The sequence below is a fragment of the Hylaeus volcanicus genome, chromosome 5 (assembly GCF_026283585.1).
Source record: "Hylaeus volcanicus isolate JK05 chromosome 5, UHH_iyHylVolc1.0_haploid, whole genome shotgun sequence".
Taxonomy (NCBI): domain Eukaryota; kingdom Metazoa; phylum Arthropoda; class Insecta; order Hymenoptera; family Colletidae; genus Hylaeus; species Hylaeus volcanicus.
In genome coordinates, this window is record NC_071980.1 from 18,578,458 (window position 1) to 18,595,884 (window position 17,427).

Here is a 17,427-nt window from a genome sequence, read left to right on the forward strand (position 1 = left end):
CCAGCAGGTACTTTTCTACCAATATTGCATTATATTCGCATAATTCGTTTTACTTTGATCAATCATTAACTTGTAAGTATACTATAAGCCTCATGATATCAAAATACGGTAGAAAATATTGTCCAACTTTTATTTTTTTATCGACATTCTAAACAAACTGGTAGTGGCATTTACCGGTGAACAGCTAAAACTATTTTCTATAAGCTTGGACGTTTCATGGTAGATGACATTGTTCGTTCTTTTGGCAACGTCATCTTTTTTTATGACGAAATATGTTTTAGACCACTCCTAATTTATATCCCAAAAGTTGCAAGCTCAAATTATCGTATATTATGCCTTACACTGTGTACAATTATGTAGATACTTATATATATAAAGAAAAGTAAAATATAATATTATGATTAAGAAAAACTGGGGAACTGGGGCTAGTATTCGAAGTATCCAATCAGAGTTGTGAACAAGCTTCACAAATCTCTAGCTTACCACTTAAAAATACAACATAAGATTCTCTTGAGGAAATTGCTATCGTTCGTTTACGTTATCAATGCTTTTGCTAGTCAGGTGGGAATGAAATTTGTGTGAGCGGATGGCAGCGAATGGGTTGATACGTTCATAGGTATCGTAATGGCTCCGTTCATGTGGAGTTCTAGAGGGAATATCAACCGGTTTTTAACTGATGTTCAAATATTACAATACCTTATCGTCTTAGTCGGATTATTTAATTTGTCTCTGTGTCTTTATGAGGATCAAATTGGAAAATTTGACTGGTAAATTGTCTTGCGTTCTTAAACAAATGTTGATTATATTGGTCAACCTCTTAAATAATGCAATAGCATGAGTTGTGTTTGACAGTGTACTACTCGAACTATTTTAAATGAAAGATTCATCATTTCGCTTCCAGGAAACAGAATTATGTTGGTAAAATTAAATTTGCCAGTTTCGATACGGTCTCGACCGCGAAAAAGATTGTTGTTGCCACCGAGGAAAATGTTATTGCTGCGTTAAATCTTAAGTCAGGTGAGCTGTAAACATTATTACAAAATCGTCCACGTGTAACAAATGCGTACGGCTATTAACTGTTTCATATTACGAATGAATGTTTACGACCTACAACTTAAACATTAGGAATTAGCATAAAAAAAACAGCAAATATCAAACATTTATCTTTTTATTCCTTGCGTTTAATATGTAATATTCAGTAGGAAAGCTGTTATAAATAGTTATAAATAAATAAAATTTAAATATCGAAATAACATTGATTCACTCATTTATCTAATGCAATATAATTATCATATACCATCAGTACTAACAATAGTCTGTTAGAAACATTGCAAGTACAAGTATTAAAAAGAAAACTTAAATATTTAGGACAAATATTATGGAGGCGTGTATTAGAAAAAGGATATGCAGGCCATATTCATGCACTGGGTGGAGTCTCAGATGGAGATCTTGTTTCTGTAAACGGAGGTGTACCAGCCATTGTCCGTGCATGGGATTTAGCAACTGGACATATTCTTCACGAATGGCCAATAGCTGAGCAAAATCCTGATAGGTTATTATTATTTTTTAACATTAGTAATATCAAAGGAATGAATTCTATTGTTTCAGTTATCAGATAAAATGTATTGTTTCCAAAGCAACATGCAAAAAGTTGTATATTATTCTTGAAAAACTTGCATAAGAATTTAAAAAATAAATTAATTAATAGCATATACAATTGATTTTCAGACGATTCTCTCCATTTATATCTTTTTCTACATTGGGATTGTACAGTGCTAACAGGTTTCTTTATCCTTATTTAATGCACAATCAATAATGTATATTTTACACATTGAACAATTATAGACCTGTTGCATTTATAAGTTACTTCACTTTAATTTTGTGTTTAGTTTACACAGTTAATATTTTTTTTCAATGCAATTTACAAAATATATAAATGTATAACATCACATTTTACAAGATCATTGACAAATATTGTATTTCAGCAGAAATGTTGTATGTAATTTTGTATAATACTTATAATTTTTTTATTGTACAGAATCAAGGATATTAAGTGGCACATAAAAGATGGTACACTACATCATATTTTACCAATCTATAATAGTGGTGTTGAGGTGACATCTTATGAAAGTAAAACAGGAGACAAATTGAAAAGCAGAAGAGTCAGTGCACCATTTATTACTCAAGACACAGAGTAAGAAATTGTTTTATCATCAAATATATGATGTATAAAGTAATGTAGTAATTCTAATAATTCTTTCTTTTCCATTCGATTTAGATGTGTTTTAGCAGCACCATATCTAGCATGTTTACATGTAGATGGTTCGTTCGTGTTACTGTTCTTAGTATACTTATTTGATACAAACGCTCGACCACAATCGGTTTCGATAAATACAATATTTGGCGCTGGTACACAAGGCCCATATCACTTGGAATCAGTACTCGGCGAGGAACCTGCTATTTCAATTAGTGCGGATGGTAATCAGAGAAAACGAATTCTTCTTCTCAGAGATGTTCCTGTTCCTCTTCAGAGAGATATAGCTGGTAATGCTATGCTCTACATTGTTTCAATTGATAATGAAAAAGTGCTCCTAGAAGCGACATATCAATCTGGAGTAAGTATTATACCTCAGTTTATATAATAAAATTGTTTTAAATATCGTTTAATCCCAGTTCTAACCACGTTGATCAATTTGATTCCAGGTAACGGAAATCGTAGCTACAGAACTTTTAACATCAAACCCTCTGCCAAATTTATCAATCAGCGTAACGCATCCATCGCTAATGTCTCCGACAATTATGGCTTCGGTTTGTCCGCGGCAAGCGAAAGGTGTAACATGTCGTCATTTGCTATCTTCGCAAGACCACAGTGTCGCGTTATTACAACATAATAAATTAATATGGGTCAGGGAAGAAGCACTTGCCAGTATCGTAGCTGTGGAGATTATAGAATTACCTATGTCGGATAGAGAGCAAGCAATTGAAACAGAATTCGATCAGAAAGAAAGTAAGTAAAATAAAATGTATATTTTTATTACATTCATTAAACTATAGCGGAAACTGTAATAAATCTGAATCTTTTTAAATTTAATAAGACACAGATCATATTTTGATGTGAGTTAGAAATACTAAAACAACATTATTACTATTCTATGTTTCTGTAATATCGTTTAGAAGATACCACCGAAAAGCTTGCAGTCGTAACTTAATTGTAATAACGATAACCAAACGGTGTTCTACTTTCGTGATTTATTTCTTAATAATCAAATATTAGTTAAATTGTATTAATTACCTTTCTTTTGTGAATGGCTGCTGGCAGGTATTGATGTAGACAGTTCATGTAAGTAGTGGAGCAGCAAGGGCTGGTTTGAAAAGTACTTTGTCTTCCTGCTGTTTATTAGACTTGTTCGCATGTATTGATTTTTTGTTAGATACTCAAAAGAGAAACAGACATTTTTGTGATTACTAATTATTGTTAACTTTGTCTTGTAAAAAATGACGCTATGATATTGTAATTAGTATTTGCATGAAAAAGTTACTTACCGAATGAAATGATACATATTCGAAAATGTTGTAAGCAGTATACTCGCTAATTAACTAGTGGGTATAATTAGTATCTTAGTATGCATGTATAATTAGATAGTATAAAAAATTATTGTATCTACAAATTTAATGAGCTTTAGTATAATATTTAATTAACACACATTATTAAAACTAATTGCGTGCTATTTGCTACTGTTTCAATTTTATAACTAGATACTTCGTTTTTTTAATGACTACAGTATATAGAAAACAGTTTGCATTCTTCTTATACGTGTAATGTATACAACTCCGTGATTTTATGTTGTGATTAGGGGATGTGCTGAGCATGATCTTCAGAAGGGTCAGTTCTCAATTTAAACAAGCAAAGGCATTTGCGCAATCTGTGTTAAGCCTTGCACCTGAACAGTCCAGTCAACGTACAGATTTAGTGCGAGATAAATTTGGATTACATAAAATGATCGTTCTTGTTACATCTGCAGGAAAAGTATGACGTCATTTTTCTTAGCTAATAATTAGCGATTGATATTATGCATCATATTACGATTTTCTGTCTAGTTATTTGGTATCGAAACTAGGAAAGGTGAAATTATTTGGCAACTTAGAGTGCCTAGTATTCAAGGATTCACTAAAACTTCTAACTCAATAATCTTGTATGTGCAACGTGGTAGCCGACATTTTCCGTATCCACCACAATGTACACTACTAGCAGAAGATAAAGTATGCATTTTTCACATTAAAAAGAAAACAGTGTACAGAACCGAAATTTTAAAACTCGTCAATTTATTTCAAATATTTTAGAAAACGGGGGGAGTTATATATACATTTAACCCAATTACGGGTCAACCATTGGATGGTTTAGTAAAGTTAGAGTACAAAATAAAGCAATCCATGTTGCTTCATGTTGCAACAGATGATTTCTTACGCGGTATTCTTATTCTCGATACTCGGGATAAGGTACACGTATACCCCGAAGGTGCAACTGCAATTGCTGCATCGCTTGGTAAAAATACGTACATATTTACCGCTGATCAAACAACCGGTGTATTGTCCGGATTTTCTCTTTCATATAGCACAACCCAAGTATGTAAATCTTTAAGTATACTATGCTTTTAATATTTTCCGTTAGTAACTAAATACCATATCACTTTTTTAAGGAACTTATCGCTCATAAAGTGTGGGAACTACTGCTTTCATCGAAAAACCAAAGAATAACGCACGTTGTATCGAAAAACCCACTAGAACGTGTTCATTCTCAGGGTAGAGTTCTAAGCGATAGATCAGTTCTATACAAATATATTAATCCTAATTTGGTCGCTATAGTAACAGAGGGTGTTGGATACACTCATAAAAGTGAGTTAATTTAAAACTCATCTGAATATTGTTACCGATATTAACTTTCAACTATTAATTTACAGATACGCTTAACCTGTATTTGTTAGATGTAGTATCTGGGGCAATGATATTCTCCATTATACATAAAAGAGTACGTGGTCCAGTGCACATTGTGCATTCAGAAAATTGGATAGTATACAGTTATTTTAATGAAAAGAGTCGTAGGACTGAAATTGCTAGTTTAGAACTTTATGAAGGAAAAATACAGAGTAATACCACAGGTAACATACATTATTTTTTAATTTCTTTTTTAAATTTCGTTTGCAATGGCCGTCCCTGATTCAAGATTTTTGTACTGTTTTAGTGTTCTCGTCGTTATCTACGACTAAGTTGCCAATTGTAGAGAGGCAAGCCTTTATTTTTCCGGCGGCAATTGAATCAATGCGAGAGACTATTACAGAAAAGGGTATTACGAGCAAACATATTATAGGTACGTGAAGTAGGTAGTAGCATTATATAGAGTGGTATGAATATTTACAAGTTATTTTTAATATTTAACAGTGGCCCTAGCCAATGGCGGAGTATTGGAATTACCATGGATGTTGGTAGATCCACGACGGCCTATTAACCCAGAAATACGTGAAGAAGGTGTAATACCATATATGCCAGAGATACCTATTCAAATGGACGCAATAATTAATTATAATCAAAGTGTCTTTAGGGTGTCAAATATTCATACTAGTCCTAGTGGCCTTGAAAGTACTTGCTTAGTTTTTGTACATGGTCTTGGTAAGTATTCTGAAATACTCTAAAGTATTTTAAAATTAACAATTTCGAAAAACTATACATATAATGTTCGCAGATTTGTTCTATACGCGCGTGGCACCATCTAAAACATTTGATGTTTTGAAAGAAGATTTCGATTATTGTCTAATTATGATAGTATTGGCAGCGCTTGTGATTGCATCGTACGTCACAAAAAAGTTAGCATCCCAGAAAGCTCAGAAGCAAGCCTGGAAATAATGTTTCTTTTCTTTAGAGAATCATTGCGTAACATTCTTAAGTATCTGTTCACTAAAGGTAAAACATTCTGCTAATAATAATTTGTAAAGAAAAACTACTGTTTTATGAAAAACCGATGTTACTGCAAAGTAAATATTAACGACTTATTGTATTACATGGAGTTTCTTAATATACATGTGTGTATATTATTTATCCTTTTATTGGTACAGAACGCACACACTAGGTAACATATTTCGTAATCTTTCACGGCAAAGTGTGCTAGTCATTATATGACAAGAGTGGACCATAATCGCTACATATTAAATTATTAAAGTAACTGACAACATGCTCAAAATACGAAGACCTTTCCATTTAAACTATGTTCATAGTTATAAATTTTTTTTACATATAATCAAATGGAATGCAAATACAAAAATAAAGAACACACATAGGGAAATGTTGTTAAAGGAAGAAAAATGAAGAATATAAAAATCTCACTTATTACTTATAAACATATTAATTTATTGCCACCTATAAAACTAGTGACATACAATTGAAAAAAACTTTAAAGCAAATTCCTATCGAGCATATCTTATATTTTTCAGAGACACTGTTCATAACTGCATTTACTGAAGAAACAGCTAGAAAGTATTACAAAATACAGAAACTGTACGTCATAAATTTCGAATTCGCCGCATTTATAAGCATTTTTCTTTTGCTTTTTCAAATGGACGATACGGTTTCACCTGTTAATAAAATATTGTATAAACGCTGGCATTGTAATTCTATTTAAAAACTTGAAAAAGACATGAACAACTAGTTTTAAAATATTACTTATATTTATAATTGTGATACAAGCAGAACGAGGAAATTCAATTACTATAGCATATCAGTCTGTGAAAACTGTATGAAGCAAAATGTGTCACAGTACAAACGAATGATTTTATTTATTATATACTTATAATTAAATAAATATTCAATGAGCTATGTCATTTGTGAATAGAACAAATAGAAAAAACACTTCTGTTGTATAGGATAATTATTTGCTTTGTAGATAAATGTAAAAGTTTCAAATAGACATAAGTTATTGTACAAATAAGAATGTAAACAGTAATATCACAAAGATGTAAAATGTGGGCTACATTTATGGAATGAAAACAAATATTAAATACAAGTTGTATACAAATAAAAATCTAAAAGATTATGATTTTGTTAATCTTAAGTAGTAAATTTATAAATAAAATGATATAAACGTGTATGTGTATGCATGAATAATATAACATACTTATTTAGTATAATACAAACTTACACATTCTATACATTATATTATAGTACAGCCAATGTAATATACGTTTCCAGCGATATATTCAATTTACCTTTTGGTCATTCATAATTATTTTATTTATTTAGTGAACAAATTTGGATTTTGTCATATTTATAGACATAAATCCATATCTTGAATATATTTTATAATAATTTGTATATTTCGATAGTACTCGCTTGTTAAATTATTTTCAGTCATCTAAAAAATTACAAACATTAAAACTGCAACTATATAAACAAAATTAATATTAATTTATAAATTGTAAAAAAATTACCGTTAAGTGGAGCATATCAAATGTTGCATCAGAAGGAATTTTTAATACTCTTGAATTAAAAATGCTAAGGCATTTCACCCAGGCAATGTCCCCATTATAATCGGCAATTTCCTTATATAATTGCAAGCAACATGCCTTGAAAAAGAAGTAATTAATGAAATAGGTATCAGCAAAGGCATGTTTATGAATACATTCTATAATATAATTTACTTGTAACGTGGGATGCTGATTTTTACTGAGATAGGGCTCTGCAGAACACAAAACATTCCATGTTTCTCTTTCGAGAAGATTTAAATTTTTTGTGGTTTGACCTAATGTAGAAAGCAATTCTTTCTGTAATTTATAAGTCTGTGTAAATTTATAAATATTTGCGGAGCTCTTGTTATAACTTTCTTTAGCAGAACTAGCCAAGAACTTTGAAAGTGCTGGCAACACTTGTCTAAAAGAACATTTAGTTTAATTATAGTTAAGTAAATGTATCCCATAGATTTGTTTTTCAAGGAAACTTACTTGAGCGTTCTCGATCGGATAAAATCTTTCGAGAGATAACCGAGAATGTTTAATAGTTGCCACGCTCGATTGATTATCAATACATTTTCATCGTGAAATCGATCTACTAATGGATGCCAAAGCAAATGTACAATAGGTAACAACTGATTTTCCCATTCTGCTAATATTTCGAGACCTTCTTGTAATGTGGACATTGCAATTAATGATTTTTGTATGTCCTTGGATGGTAAAAAATGTAAACAGTGTTTCATCACGTCTTCGATCATTTTTATATAAGACGGGACGTTTTGTTTTTGTTCTATAATTCACATTTTGTTTACAATAATTTTCTATCCTTCTCATTCTAATGAATATAATATACATTCTTACCTTCCTGCTCAGTGAAATCTATTTGATCCCCAGTTTCTCCTGCTTCCATTTTTTCTTCCTCGGATATATTTATGCTAGGATCTTCTTCTATCTCTTCATCGATTTTCCTTGCTTCATAATATTCCAACAGAGATTTAATAATTTTCGAAGATTCATTTTCAACAGTTTCATTTTGTTCTTGTATGATTGGTACACGTTTAGGATTTATTAATTTTTTTATACAAATTGTAAATGTGTAAAACACTTTTAAAAAAGCATAGGAGTTTTTCGTTTGAAAACTATTGTTCAGTTGTGAAAGTACATCTTCTACGATTTCTTTAAGGCAAGGCAACACATCCATTGTACTATACTTCATGACAACACCAACAACATCGAGTACACCAGGATTGCGTTCCACCCTACGCAATTTTATAGTTACATGATATGAAAAGTAATCAACATTTGCACGAAGTAGATCTCCCACTGAATTATATTTCAGGGATTTCGCGATATGTTCCAATGTCTGAGTTCCGGTAAAACTAATTATGCTATGCCCACTTCCTAAAAATATACATACGAAAAATACGTAATTATCTTTCATAGAAATAGTTTAAAAATTACCTGCTCTTTCTATAACCAGATATAAAGTTTTGAGAAGAAATCTATCATAATCATGCTCCAAGGTTTGAGCTATTAATCCCAAGCCTTCTAACAATAAGCAACATTGCACTACATTGCTTTGAGCAATACGTAAAGGTACATCTTTGGTACTTTCAACTGCTGAATGCCATACTTCTGGATTTATATAAAACTCTACAACTTCCGTGTAAATTGACAAATATGAGGGATCTTTAACTGGAACTGAAATAGCTGTTAATAATATTATATTTCATACATTGTTTTGATAAAAGTTATAGTTCCATGTACCATGTATAATCCAGTTGAGTAACAAGAATAATTCTTTTTTATGTTGTGGAACATCAAGTATGAGTCCAAGAATGGTATCTACTAAGATTCGAAGATCCCCAAATTTTCCGAGATATTTACATATCGCTACAACTTTCTCTTCACATGACTTGTTTTGAATGAATTTAAACCTTCTCCACAAATGTGATCCATATGAATATGCTGGATCTTCAAGATCCTTGACATTTATTACTTGTAGTAAGGAAATATTGCTGTAATCTATCTCAGATACATAAACAAGTGCCAATAATAATCTTCGTATATGTGGCGCAGACATCATAATCCGAGGCAATCTCTGTTCTCCAAGGAGTTTTAAATAACCGGCAATTTGATTTAAACACGATAATTGATCATTGTCATCTAAAAAATAAAGATATTTAATTTCGTTTATATATTAAAATGCACTATTACGAAATATATATATTATAGAAAATATAACAATCGTACCAGATCTCCTGATAATCCTAGGTAAACTTGTAAGCAAGTTATAAAAGTTTTCTTCCAATAATTCCACCAAAGGTCTCATATTCGTATTTTGCATGTAGCTTATGTTAATTTGATTTAGTGTTTTTTCAGCTTCCTCTCGAATTTCTGTAAATTCATCTTCAGATAGAGATATTAGGTACTCTATTAATAACATAACATTTGGTTTCATATTCCTGTTTAAGAAATGTATACAATTTCACTTTAGAAATTGCTTATCATGTTTGGTAACAAATATAACAGCATTACCTAGAGCATGTTGTAAGCAGCAAATGAATGACTTCGACTAATTCCTTTCTAACTTTATGATGAGAATGCCGTTTTAACACATCCAACTGTTGCATAAGTACATTAAGCTTAATTGCACTAGCGTTAAACCATTCTTTCGTTCTTGTTGTACTTTTCAGATGTTTCTCGATTTCGTTACGATCTTTCGTATACGAGCTTTCTAATTGATTAGTGTGTTTGTCATTATTTACTTGAGTGAGAATACTTAATGATAGTGCATCATCTTCTAGTTTATCTTTCATAACAAGGGATATTATTCTACCCCAAGCTCTTAGTGCTACCTACAAGTTTATAGTAGAATTTAATTTCAACTAGAGATAGACTTGTAAATAAAGAAAAAAGGATTTTGAGATATTAACAATTGTCCATTACCATTGTAAGTTTGTGTCCTTGTATTTCACATCCCATAGCTATTTCTTGTAAGCCACTAACAATGCCAGGTAAAAATAACATAATAACATCGGCTATTTGATCTTGTAGGATAATATCAGATCTATCTGCTTCATCATCCACTTGGCATAAAGCCATTACTGCTTCTACTGCTTTCAATCTAAAAATTGCAAGAAAGCAATTACACATATCTAAATTAATTAACTGGTCAGTATGGTAGAATTTAACCCATATTATATTTGCCTAAGGGAACGTGATTTTTCAGTTCTGCCTATTGTTAAAGACAATAATATTCCTTGACCTATTTTTGAGGCATTGTCTCTGATATATAATGATTCCGTAACTTCTGTAAAACAGGAGTGCATCAAAGTTTTAATGCACGAGAGTACTGCTTCTTTTAATTCTTCATGACCTGTGATAACTGTAGAAATCATGTGTATTATATATTATATTATGTTGTATGGTCAAATAATATGTATGCTTACCCATACTTTGTTGGGTTCTGTCATAAATTTGTATCAAAAGACACGAATACAATTTATTGAAATATTCTAGGTTTGATATTTTTGCTCTTGATATGATTGCCTGCGTTGTTTTTACCAGTTCTTCTTTTGTACCTTTACTGTAAGATTGCAAACACACGAAAAAACACATTGTTTAGAGTAAAATAAAAACCTGACAATTGTTAGATTGAAGTAACAAATGTAAGGTTATGTGTATTCAATATTTCTTTAGAAATAAAGATACAAAGTAATTACCTCAAACTTTCATTCGGTAAATGCGTAATTAAAGGAAACAAAATATATTCAAACAAATCTTGAACAACTTTATTCGAAATTTTTGTTACGACATTAGCAACATTTCGTGCAGTATCAACATTTGGATTTTTCATTAAAGAATCGCAAAGTGGCTTTAACACAGTAAATGCCTCCTGTATTTGATAACGTTCCATTTTTGTGTAACAGAGAAAATATACGAAACAATTAAAGTTCTTGAACGACTTCAACAATGTCCATTGATGTGCATTTTATAACCTTACATTTGAAAACATTGAATATATGAGTTTTAAGTTTATTTTACGGAACCTCAATTACAGAAAGCATTACAGATTTGGGGTGATAGGTATATAATAATTTGTATTATTTACAAAATAAATATCTCAATTCTTGACATATGTTTATTTCTTATTTTTACTGATCATGTTCTGCGACCAGATTTATCGACTGCATATAAAAATGAATATTTAAGAATCCTAACTCTGATAGACATATTTTACCGATGCTTTAATTTAATAATCTCGTTCCTACTGTTTTACAATTAATAAATGTAATAACATTAGTCGTATTGTTCCAAAAGTAGGATATTCATATTACATAAACATAGACAAGGGTAATAATAATTGCGTTTTATAATATTCAAGATATTTTTTATAATATATTTTTTATAGTATTCGAAAGTTAAGATATCGGTTCATATAGATTGGTTACAGACATCTATATATAACATATATATCGATATTTTTCACTTTCCAGTATCAATTTCCATTCAAAAAGCCCGCTAATGGTATTGAGAAGTGACAACCAATCACGTTTCACGTTTCTTTCCAACTTTTAAATACTCAATTTTCATTGGTCGAGGACCCGCAACCCACTGCACAGAAGCACGAAGGAATGTCGCGTTTGTAAATTATTTTTTTAAATTTTCTTTCTAACATTTCTCGATACCGGTAATAGAGTCAGTGAACTGAAGAGGAGTGTTAAGCGGTGCTCAACCAATGAGTAATGTAAGTATCTACGTACTCTTTCTTTTATTAGCTTTGCTGTAGTTTAATTGAAATTATTAAAGTAACTGATTGACAATATGTTGATATAATTATGCTCTCTATAATTATATCTAATATATTGGTTTTCTGTTTTGCATTCTTTTCTATTGAAATTGATATCCCTATAATTATTACGATTGAAACTGATGACTAATTTTGTACTATTTTACAGATTTTTTACAGTTGATCGAATCATTCGACAGTTCAACTGAGATACTACAACGATCGTCAGGATGCAGAGCCTCTACTAATATCAAAAATTGACTTTCAAGAATTAGGACTAATAGTGATGTATCGACTGTGTATTCGGTAGTAGTTAGTTTCAATTAGCTTACGCTTCAGTACGCATTATGGCGACACTAACTCGCTTACCGACTGAAATATCCATAGCGTTGAAGACTACTAGCGCCGGTACCGACGAATACTGGGTATTACATTTGATAAACATTTGTGTTTGAACCTTCTGGCACGTGTTAGAAGAAAATGGCGAAGTGTTTGAATGTAGCAGAGGGATTTACCTTGAGGTACATAAAATTAAATAAATTATGTAACACGGTATGAGGGTTAAAAGAACAAGGAGTATATCGAATTATTTGCTTCAGCGATTTAACTCAACAAGATGGGGTTGTTTTTGAAATAGGCGACTATCAGGATATGGATGATGAAGAATTTTCTTATTCATCAACGGTTCCTTTAACGAATGATGAAATAATAAACCTGTTAAATTTAGATGATTTTCCAGACGACGATGACGATAACGGCAATGATGAGACTAGTACAGATAACTCTATTATGCTTTGTAATGTAAGCTTTGAAAAGTTAAAGGCAAGAATGACTGACATTCTTGGAAATGGGAAGGTAAATGCTATTTTATTACAGATGTCTATAAATTCTTTTACTTTTGATAGGATAGTATATTTTTTTTTATATTATGTGTAGATTATGAAGTTAGTGAAACAGAAAGGTGTTGGACCAATCGTACCTAGTGATGCACAAGTTACTATAAAATATGTGGGTCATTTTGAATACACAGATGAACCATTTGATTCTAGTTTTGCACGTGGAAGAGCAGATACATATCGTCTCAATCAGGGCATGTTAATACCAGGTTTAGAGATGGCTATATCATCTATGCAAAAACATGAAATAGCTGTATTTATTGTACATCCTGATTTAGCATATGGGAAATTTGGTTGCGCTCCTCGTATTCCTCCAAATGTAGAAATTTTGTTTATTGTTCATTTGGTCGATTATCTGGACAATGGATGTGCCGATACTATGAAAACTATGTCCATGGAAGATAGAAAAGTATTTGCTAATGTTGTTAAACAGGTTAAAGCTAAGTTTAATACTGCTAAGAATAACTTCAAGATGTCCAAAGTCAAACAAGCGATACGAGAGTAAGTCTTTTGAGTGTAATGTATTTGCATAAGTTAACGCTACAATTATGATAATGTATTATCAGATATAGTAGAGGAGTTCAATGGTTGGAAATGGCAGAATTAAAAGATCAGGCGGAGGAAGACGAATTCAAGAGGTTACTTTCAAGAGGGTACAATAATCTTGCAGTTTGTTACAATATAGAAAATATGCCGCGTCGTGTTTGTAACGCGTGTAATAGAGTACCATTACCATCTGCTAAAACTCACTTTAAGTATGTTAAGCTAAATCATCATCGGCATATTACGAATATCTATGTATATATAAGAACACTTTATACTTTGATTCAGTTTTGGTCGAGCATTATTAAAAATGGGAGAGTACGATAGAGCAATGGAAAAATTGCAAATGTCGCTTAAACTAGAACCTAAGAACGCAGTAACTATTATGGAAATTAAATTGGTAAATATTAAGCTACAGAGTACAAGCTGTTATCATTTGGAAGACAGTTTACTCTACTTGTTAATTTTAGGTAAATGAAAAACAAAGAAAGTACTTGGAAATGGAGAAGCAACTTTGGAAAAATTGTTTAAAAACTGATCAAAAAGAGATAAAAACTTCTGCTTTTCGGAAAGTAGTGCACGATATGTGCGAGGCATTCAAGCAAGACAATCAGTTAAGACTACCGCTTCCAGAAGCACTAACGCCCGAGGAAGATGCATGCGTACGCGAGGAAGCTGCTGCATTTGGTCTCTCGGTTACCACGCACCAAAGATACGGCAGAGAAATAACATATCTTAACAAATCTAATTACTAAAGTTACTAGGGTAGTTGGAAGATCAGTATTATGTTTACAATGAAATGTATAAAAATACGTTATACGCATTTATATTTTTAAAAGAAAAAGAAATACACGGGGCAAAAATTGTCTTCATTTTCGCCATTTTTAGTTCCGTAGGGTCATAGGAAGCTTAGGATGATTTTCATATTTTTTATTGGATCAAAGACTTCAAAAAAGCAGAAGAAATTTAATTCATACATAGTTTCTTTTTTAAACTTGGAAGTTTATCGTAGTAACTACAAGATAAAAGAGGTATCAAATAGAATGTATAAAGAGTTCTTGATCGTGACGAAATTTATCGCGAATTTGTGTTGTTCGTAAATATCAGCAAAAGTTTATATAAAATTGTTTAAGCGTTTCCATCGGCGGTAGACGCATCTTCTGAAGGAGGCTTTTCGATCTCACTTCCAAATCGTACCCTATATTTTCGTCTCACGATATCCCAGTCGACAATATTTTCAATTCTCGTCGAATCCTTTAAAGATAATTGACTTTCCAATGGACTCGTACGAAGTAATGGAAAATGAATGGCGTCGCATTGTTGAGGTGATATTCCATTGTCCTACGCAAAACGAAAATAATATTTGTCGATACTTCAAGGTCAATTCAATTTCAATATTTTTGTACGTACCTGAATAAACGAACGTCCTGTAAATAGGCGCATCACTCCCGGTTTACGTCCCTCGTTTCGTATTTTGCATGGTTTTCCAAGATACGCGATCCAGGACGTAACGAGGTTTAGAGGTGAAGGCGCAGTTTGTGTTCTTGAAAAGTTAGGTGTGCCAAGTTTTGTTACTTACTGTAGATCGTTGCGTTGTACAAATTGTATAAACCTTTCCTGCCTTTGTCTTTTTTTTTTTTTAGTAGTCTGTTCGCGACGAGGATACAGCAGAGTCTTGATAATTTGTGGTAAACAAGACCGAGGAGGGTTCGAATTATTGTTAATTTAGATACTCCTAGTTACGCTTCAACGTGTACATATTTTATTTTGTTTACGATGCCAACTCTATAGAGTATTCCGAACACTTGGAAATTTGTCTTCAAACTAAGCAGTTACAAACTATCGAGACCCCACTGTATGAGTACTCTTCGCGGTTCACTTACTTTTGCATCTTGCGAATGAGTTTGCTGAGCCCGTACTTCCACTCGATGTCGCTCTGAGATTGAATATTTTGGTACGTGTCGGACATCATCGCGATCAACAGATTGATGAGTACTATGACGCTAACCAACATGTACAGAGAGAAAGATACCTGCCGGAACAGTACCAGGAGATCATTGATCGCGAATCGGTGAACTGTAAACAGTGCTAGATCGGGCGCTACCAGTGAACGTTGACCTGACCTTAAATAAATATATTGTCCAGCTCGGTTGCATCTTTCGTTTTAACGATACCATGAAGTCGTCCGAGTCCTTCTGGCCGAAAATAGCGAAGAAAAGATTTTCCGTGATATCGATGGGACTCACTTTCACTGGAAGAACGTAATCAAGCGTCTAAGTTGGCTAACGTAACCGTAAAAGAACGCAAAGATCGTTTCTAGATTGCGTTCAGTTAGTGCTGTCGACCCAGAGCTGGTCAAAAATACAGTGAAGCCTCAATTAATATCAGCTGTAAAATCTGCAACAATTTATACAAGATACAAATAATTAAAATCAAATTGTTCAGCTCTGAGTCGAAAGAAAGAAATATGCGCACCATGATATGCGGCGCATGCGATGGAGATGAAAAGGAAAACCAAAAGAGAATGGGGATGATCTGTGTATTAGGAGAGGAAGCATGATTGTGGATGATCGCTGATGAATTTCGAACGTTTCAAACGGCTTATGAGTGACAGTCGAATCGGCATCGATGATATCGAAATTCAAGATATCGCGAGTGAACGATGTAGAATGCGTGTTCTGATCGATAGGAAGCTGATCGTTCGGCGGACGGTTGTTACAACAATTTCACGAGTCAAGTACTGCGAGTATCCGTTCAATTTCGTTAAGTTTGCAAGCGTCGTGATGGTCGAGCTAGCAGCCATGCATGCATGCGTTCAGTCTGAATTGTTTCGTTCGTTGATAAATTGAAGAATTATGGTTGATACCAACCGAGGCTTCCAAGTGTAAGCCGTGTCCTTTGGATAAGACATTCCGAAGTTTCGACAGCATTGAAGCTAGGTTCATTGACTATTTATTGTTTAGAATAAACCACGCTCAATATTAGCGTGTTATTTGTCCCATAAAGAAGTCAGTTGCAAAGAATACAGTTGACACTCGAAAGCCACAAAGAATCGAGCCTTGAAAGGCCCAAATATCTTAGATTAAGGAGTCATGTTTTCGGTTCAGTGGTGAGACATTCAAACAGCAGACAGTACGTGTGACATGGTGCACAGAGACTAACCATTGAAGGTATCGTTAGGTTCTTACGCAGAAGGTCGTTTCCTCGGGATTCGTGTCTAAAACGTGGCTGAAACGATAATCATGTTACATCGTGGCGCGAGTAGGGTTGAAAGGTCCGCGCTTAACGGAAGAACCACAAAACGATCCGATCGATTTGGTCGTTTATTTTTGATAAGAAAGATCGTACGAGACGAGAGAGTGTACATGTCAATGTTGGAAAACAGTGGTAAAATTGGCCGTCTCTTGTTTCGAAACATCGATCGTTGAAATCGATCGTATCGATCGATTCAGGGAAAGGTGGCAGCCGCTGGCTGGTTTCCGGTGGGTACAACGACCAACGAGTTCTCCAGGGTCGCCGATAGAGGATCGGGTTCCGTGGACTCTTTCGATTCTTCGACATGTTTTTCGATATGTTCACCGTAGAGATCTCGGTACTTTCGTCTGACCGCTTCCCAATCAACGACGTTGTCGATTCTGACGGCGTTACTGAACGACAGCTGACTACCAAGAGGGCTCAGGTGAACGACCGATAGGGCGACGCT

The 17,427-nt window shown here is 33.0% G+C and overlaps 4 protein-coding genes across 8 annotated transcripts; 2 read left to right on the forward strand and 2 right to left on the reverse strand.

Moving 5' to 3' along the window:
• The first annotated feature begins 546 nt into the window (after nt 1-546).
• On the forward strand, nt 547-7,081 carry LOC128876659 (ER membrane protein complex subunit 1). 4 transcript variants are annotated; one of them, XR_008457081.1, is made up of 16 exons: nt 547-767; nt 902-1,017; nt 1,369-1,552; nt 2,039-2,194; nt 2,279-2,615; nt 2,704-3,007; nt 3,320-3,340; nt 3,855-4,027; nt 4,099-4,260; nt 4,342-4,623; nt 4,698-4,893; nt 4,959-5,156; nt 5,240-5,365; nt 5,437-5,664; nt 5,738-5,955; nt 6,108-7,081. XR_008457081.1 is itself a non-coding variant. In XM_054123189.1 (15 exons), the coding sequence occupies exons 1-15, from the start codon at nt 625-627 to the stop codon at nt 5,896-5,898; spliced, it is 2,787 nt and encodes a 928-aa protein (XP_053979164.1). In that variant the 5' UTR covers nt 547-624; the 3' UTR covers nt 5,899-6,071. The 4 variants fall into 4 exon arrangements, 2 of the variants coding, with proteins under 2 accessions (XP_053979164.1, XP_053979165.1); XR_008457080.1 differs by having other exon boundaries at nt 6,483-7,081; XM_054123189.1 differs by lacking the exon at nt 6,108-7,081 and having other exon boundaries at nt 5,738-6,071.
• Nucleotides 7,082-7,259: 178 nt separating this feature from the next.
• On the reverse strand, nt 7,260-11,725 carry LOC128876658 (TELO2-interacting protein 1 homolog). Its single transcript, XM_054123188.1, has 13 exons — nt 11,219-11,725; nt 10,946-11,082; nt 10,704-10,881; nt 10,443-10,620; nt 10,032-10,351; nt 9,747-9,958; nt 9,261-9,659; nt 8,955-9,194; nt 8,355-8,894; nt 7,986-8,283; nt 7,686-7,914; nt 7,476-7,610; nt 7,260-7,399 (listed from the first exon to the last, which is right to left on the reverse strand). Exons 1-13 carry the CDS (start codon nt 11,410-11,412, stop codon nt 7,313-7,315), a joined length of 3,147 nt encoding a protein of 1,048 aa, XP_053979163.1. The 5' UTR covers nt 11,413-11,725; the 3' UTR covers nt 7,260-7,312.
• A 392-nt stretch (nt 11,726-12,117) lies between these two features.
• LOC128876595 (inactive peptidyl-prolyl cis-trans isomerase FKBP6) lies at nt 12,118-14,614 on the forward strand. Of its 2 annotated transcripts, XM_054123074.1 has the most exons (8): nt 12,118-12,243; nt 12,455-12,806; nt 12,885-13,140; nt 13,222-13,390; nt 13,460-13,682; nt 13,748-13,936; nt 14,013-14,124; nt 14,195-14,614. In XM_054123074.1, the coding sequence occupies exons 2-8, from the start codon at nt 12,766-12,768 to the stop codon at nt 14,477-14,479; spliced, it is 1,275 nt and encodes a 424-aa protein (XP_053979049.1). In that variant the 5' UTR covers nt 12,118-12,243; nt 12,455-12,765; the 3' UTR covers nt 14,480-14,614. The 2 variants fall into 2 exon arrangements, with proteins under 2 accessions (XP_053979049.1, XP_053979048.1); XM_054123073.1 differs by having other exon boundaries at nt 12,119-12,243; nt 13,222-13,682.
• A 219-nt stretch (nt 14,615-14,833) lies between these two features.
• Nucleotides 14,834-15,964, reverse strand: LOC128876596 (transient receptor potential cation channel subfamily M member 2-like). Its single transcript, XM_054123075.1, has 4 exons — nt 15,848-15,964; nt 15,608-15,756; nt 15,135-15,267; nt 14,834-15,065 (listed from the first exon to the last, which is right to left on the reverse strand). The coding sequence occupies exons 1-4, from the start codon at nt 15,899-15,901 to the stop codon at nt 14,853-14,855; spliced, it is 549 nt and encodes a 182-aa protein (XP_053979050.1). The 5' UTR covers nt 15,902-15,964; the 3' UTR covers nt 14,834-14,852.
• Nucleotides 15,965-17,427: the final 1,463 nt, after the last annotated feature.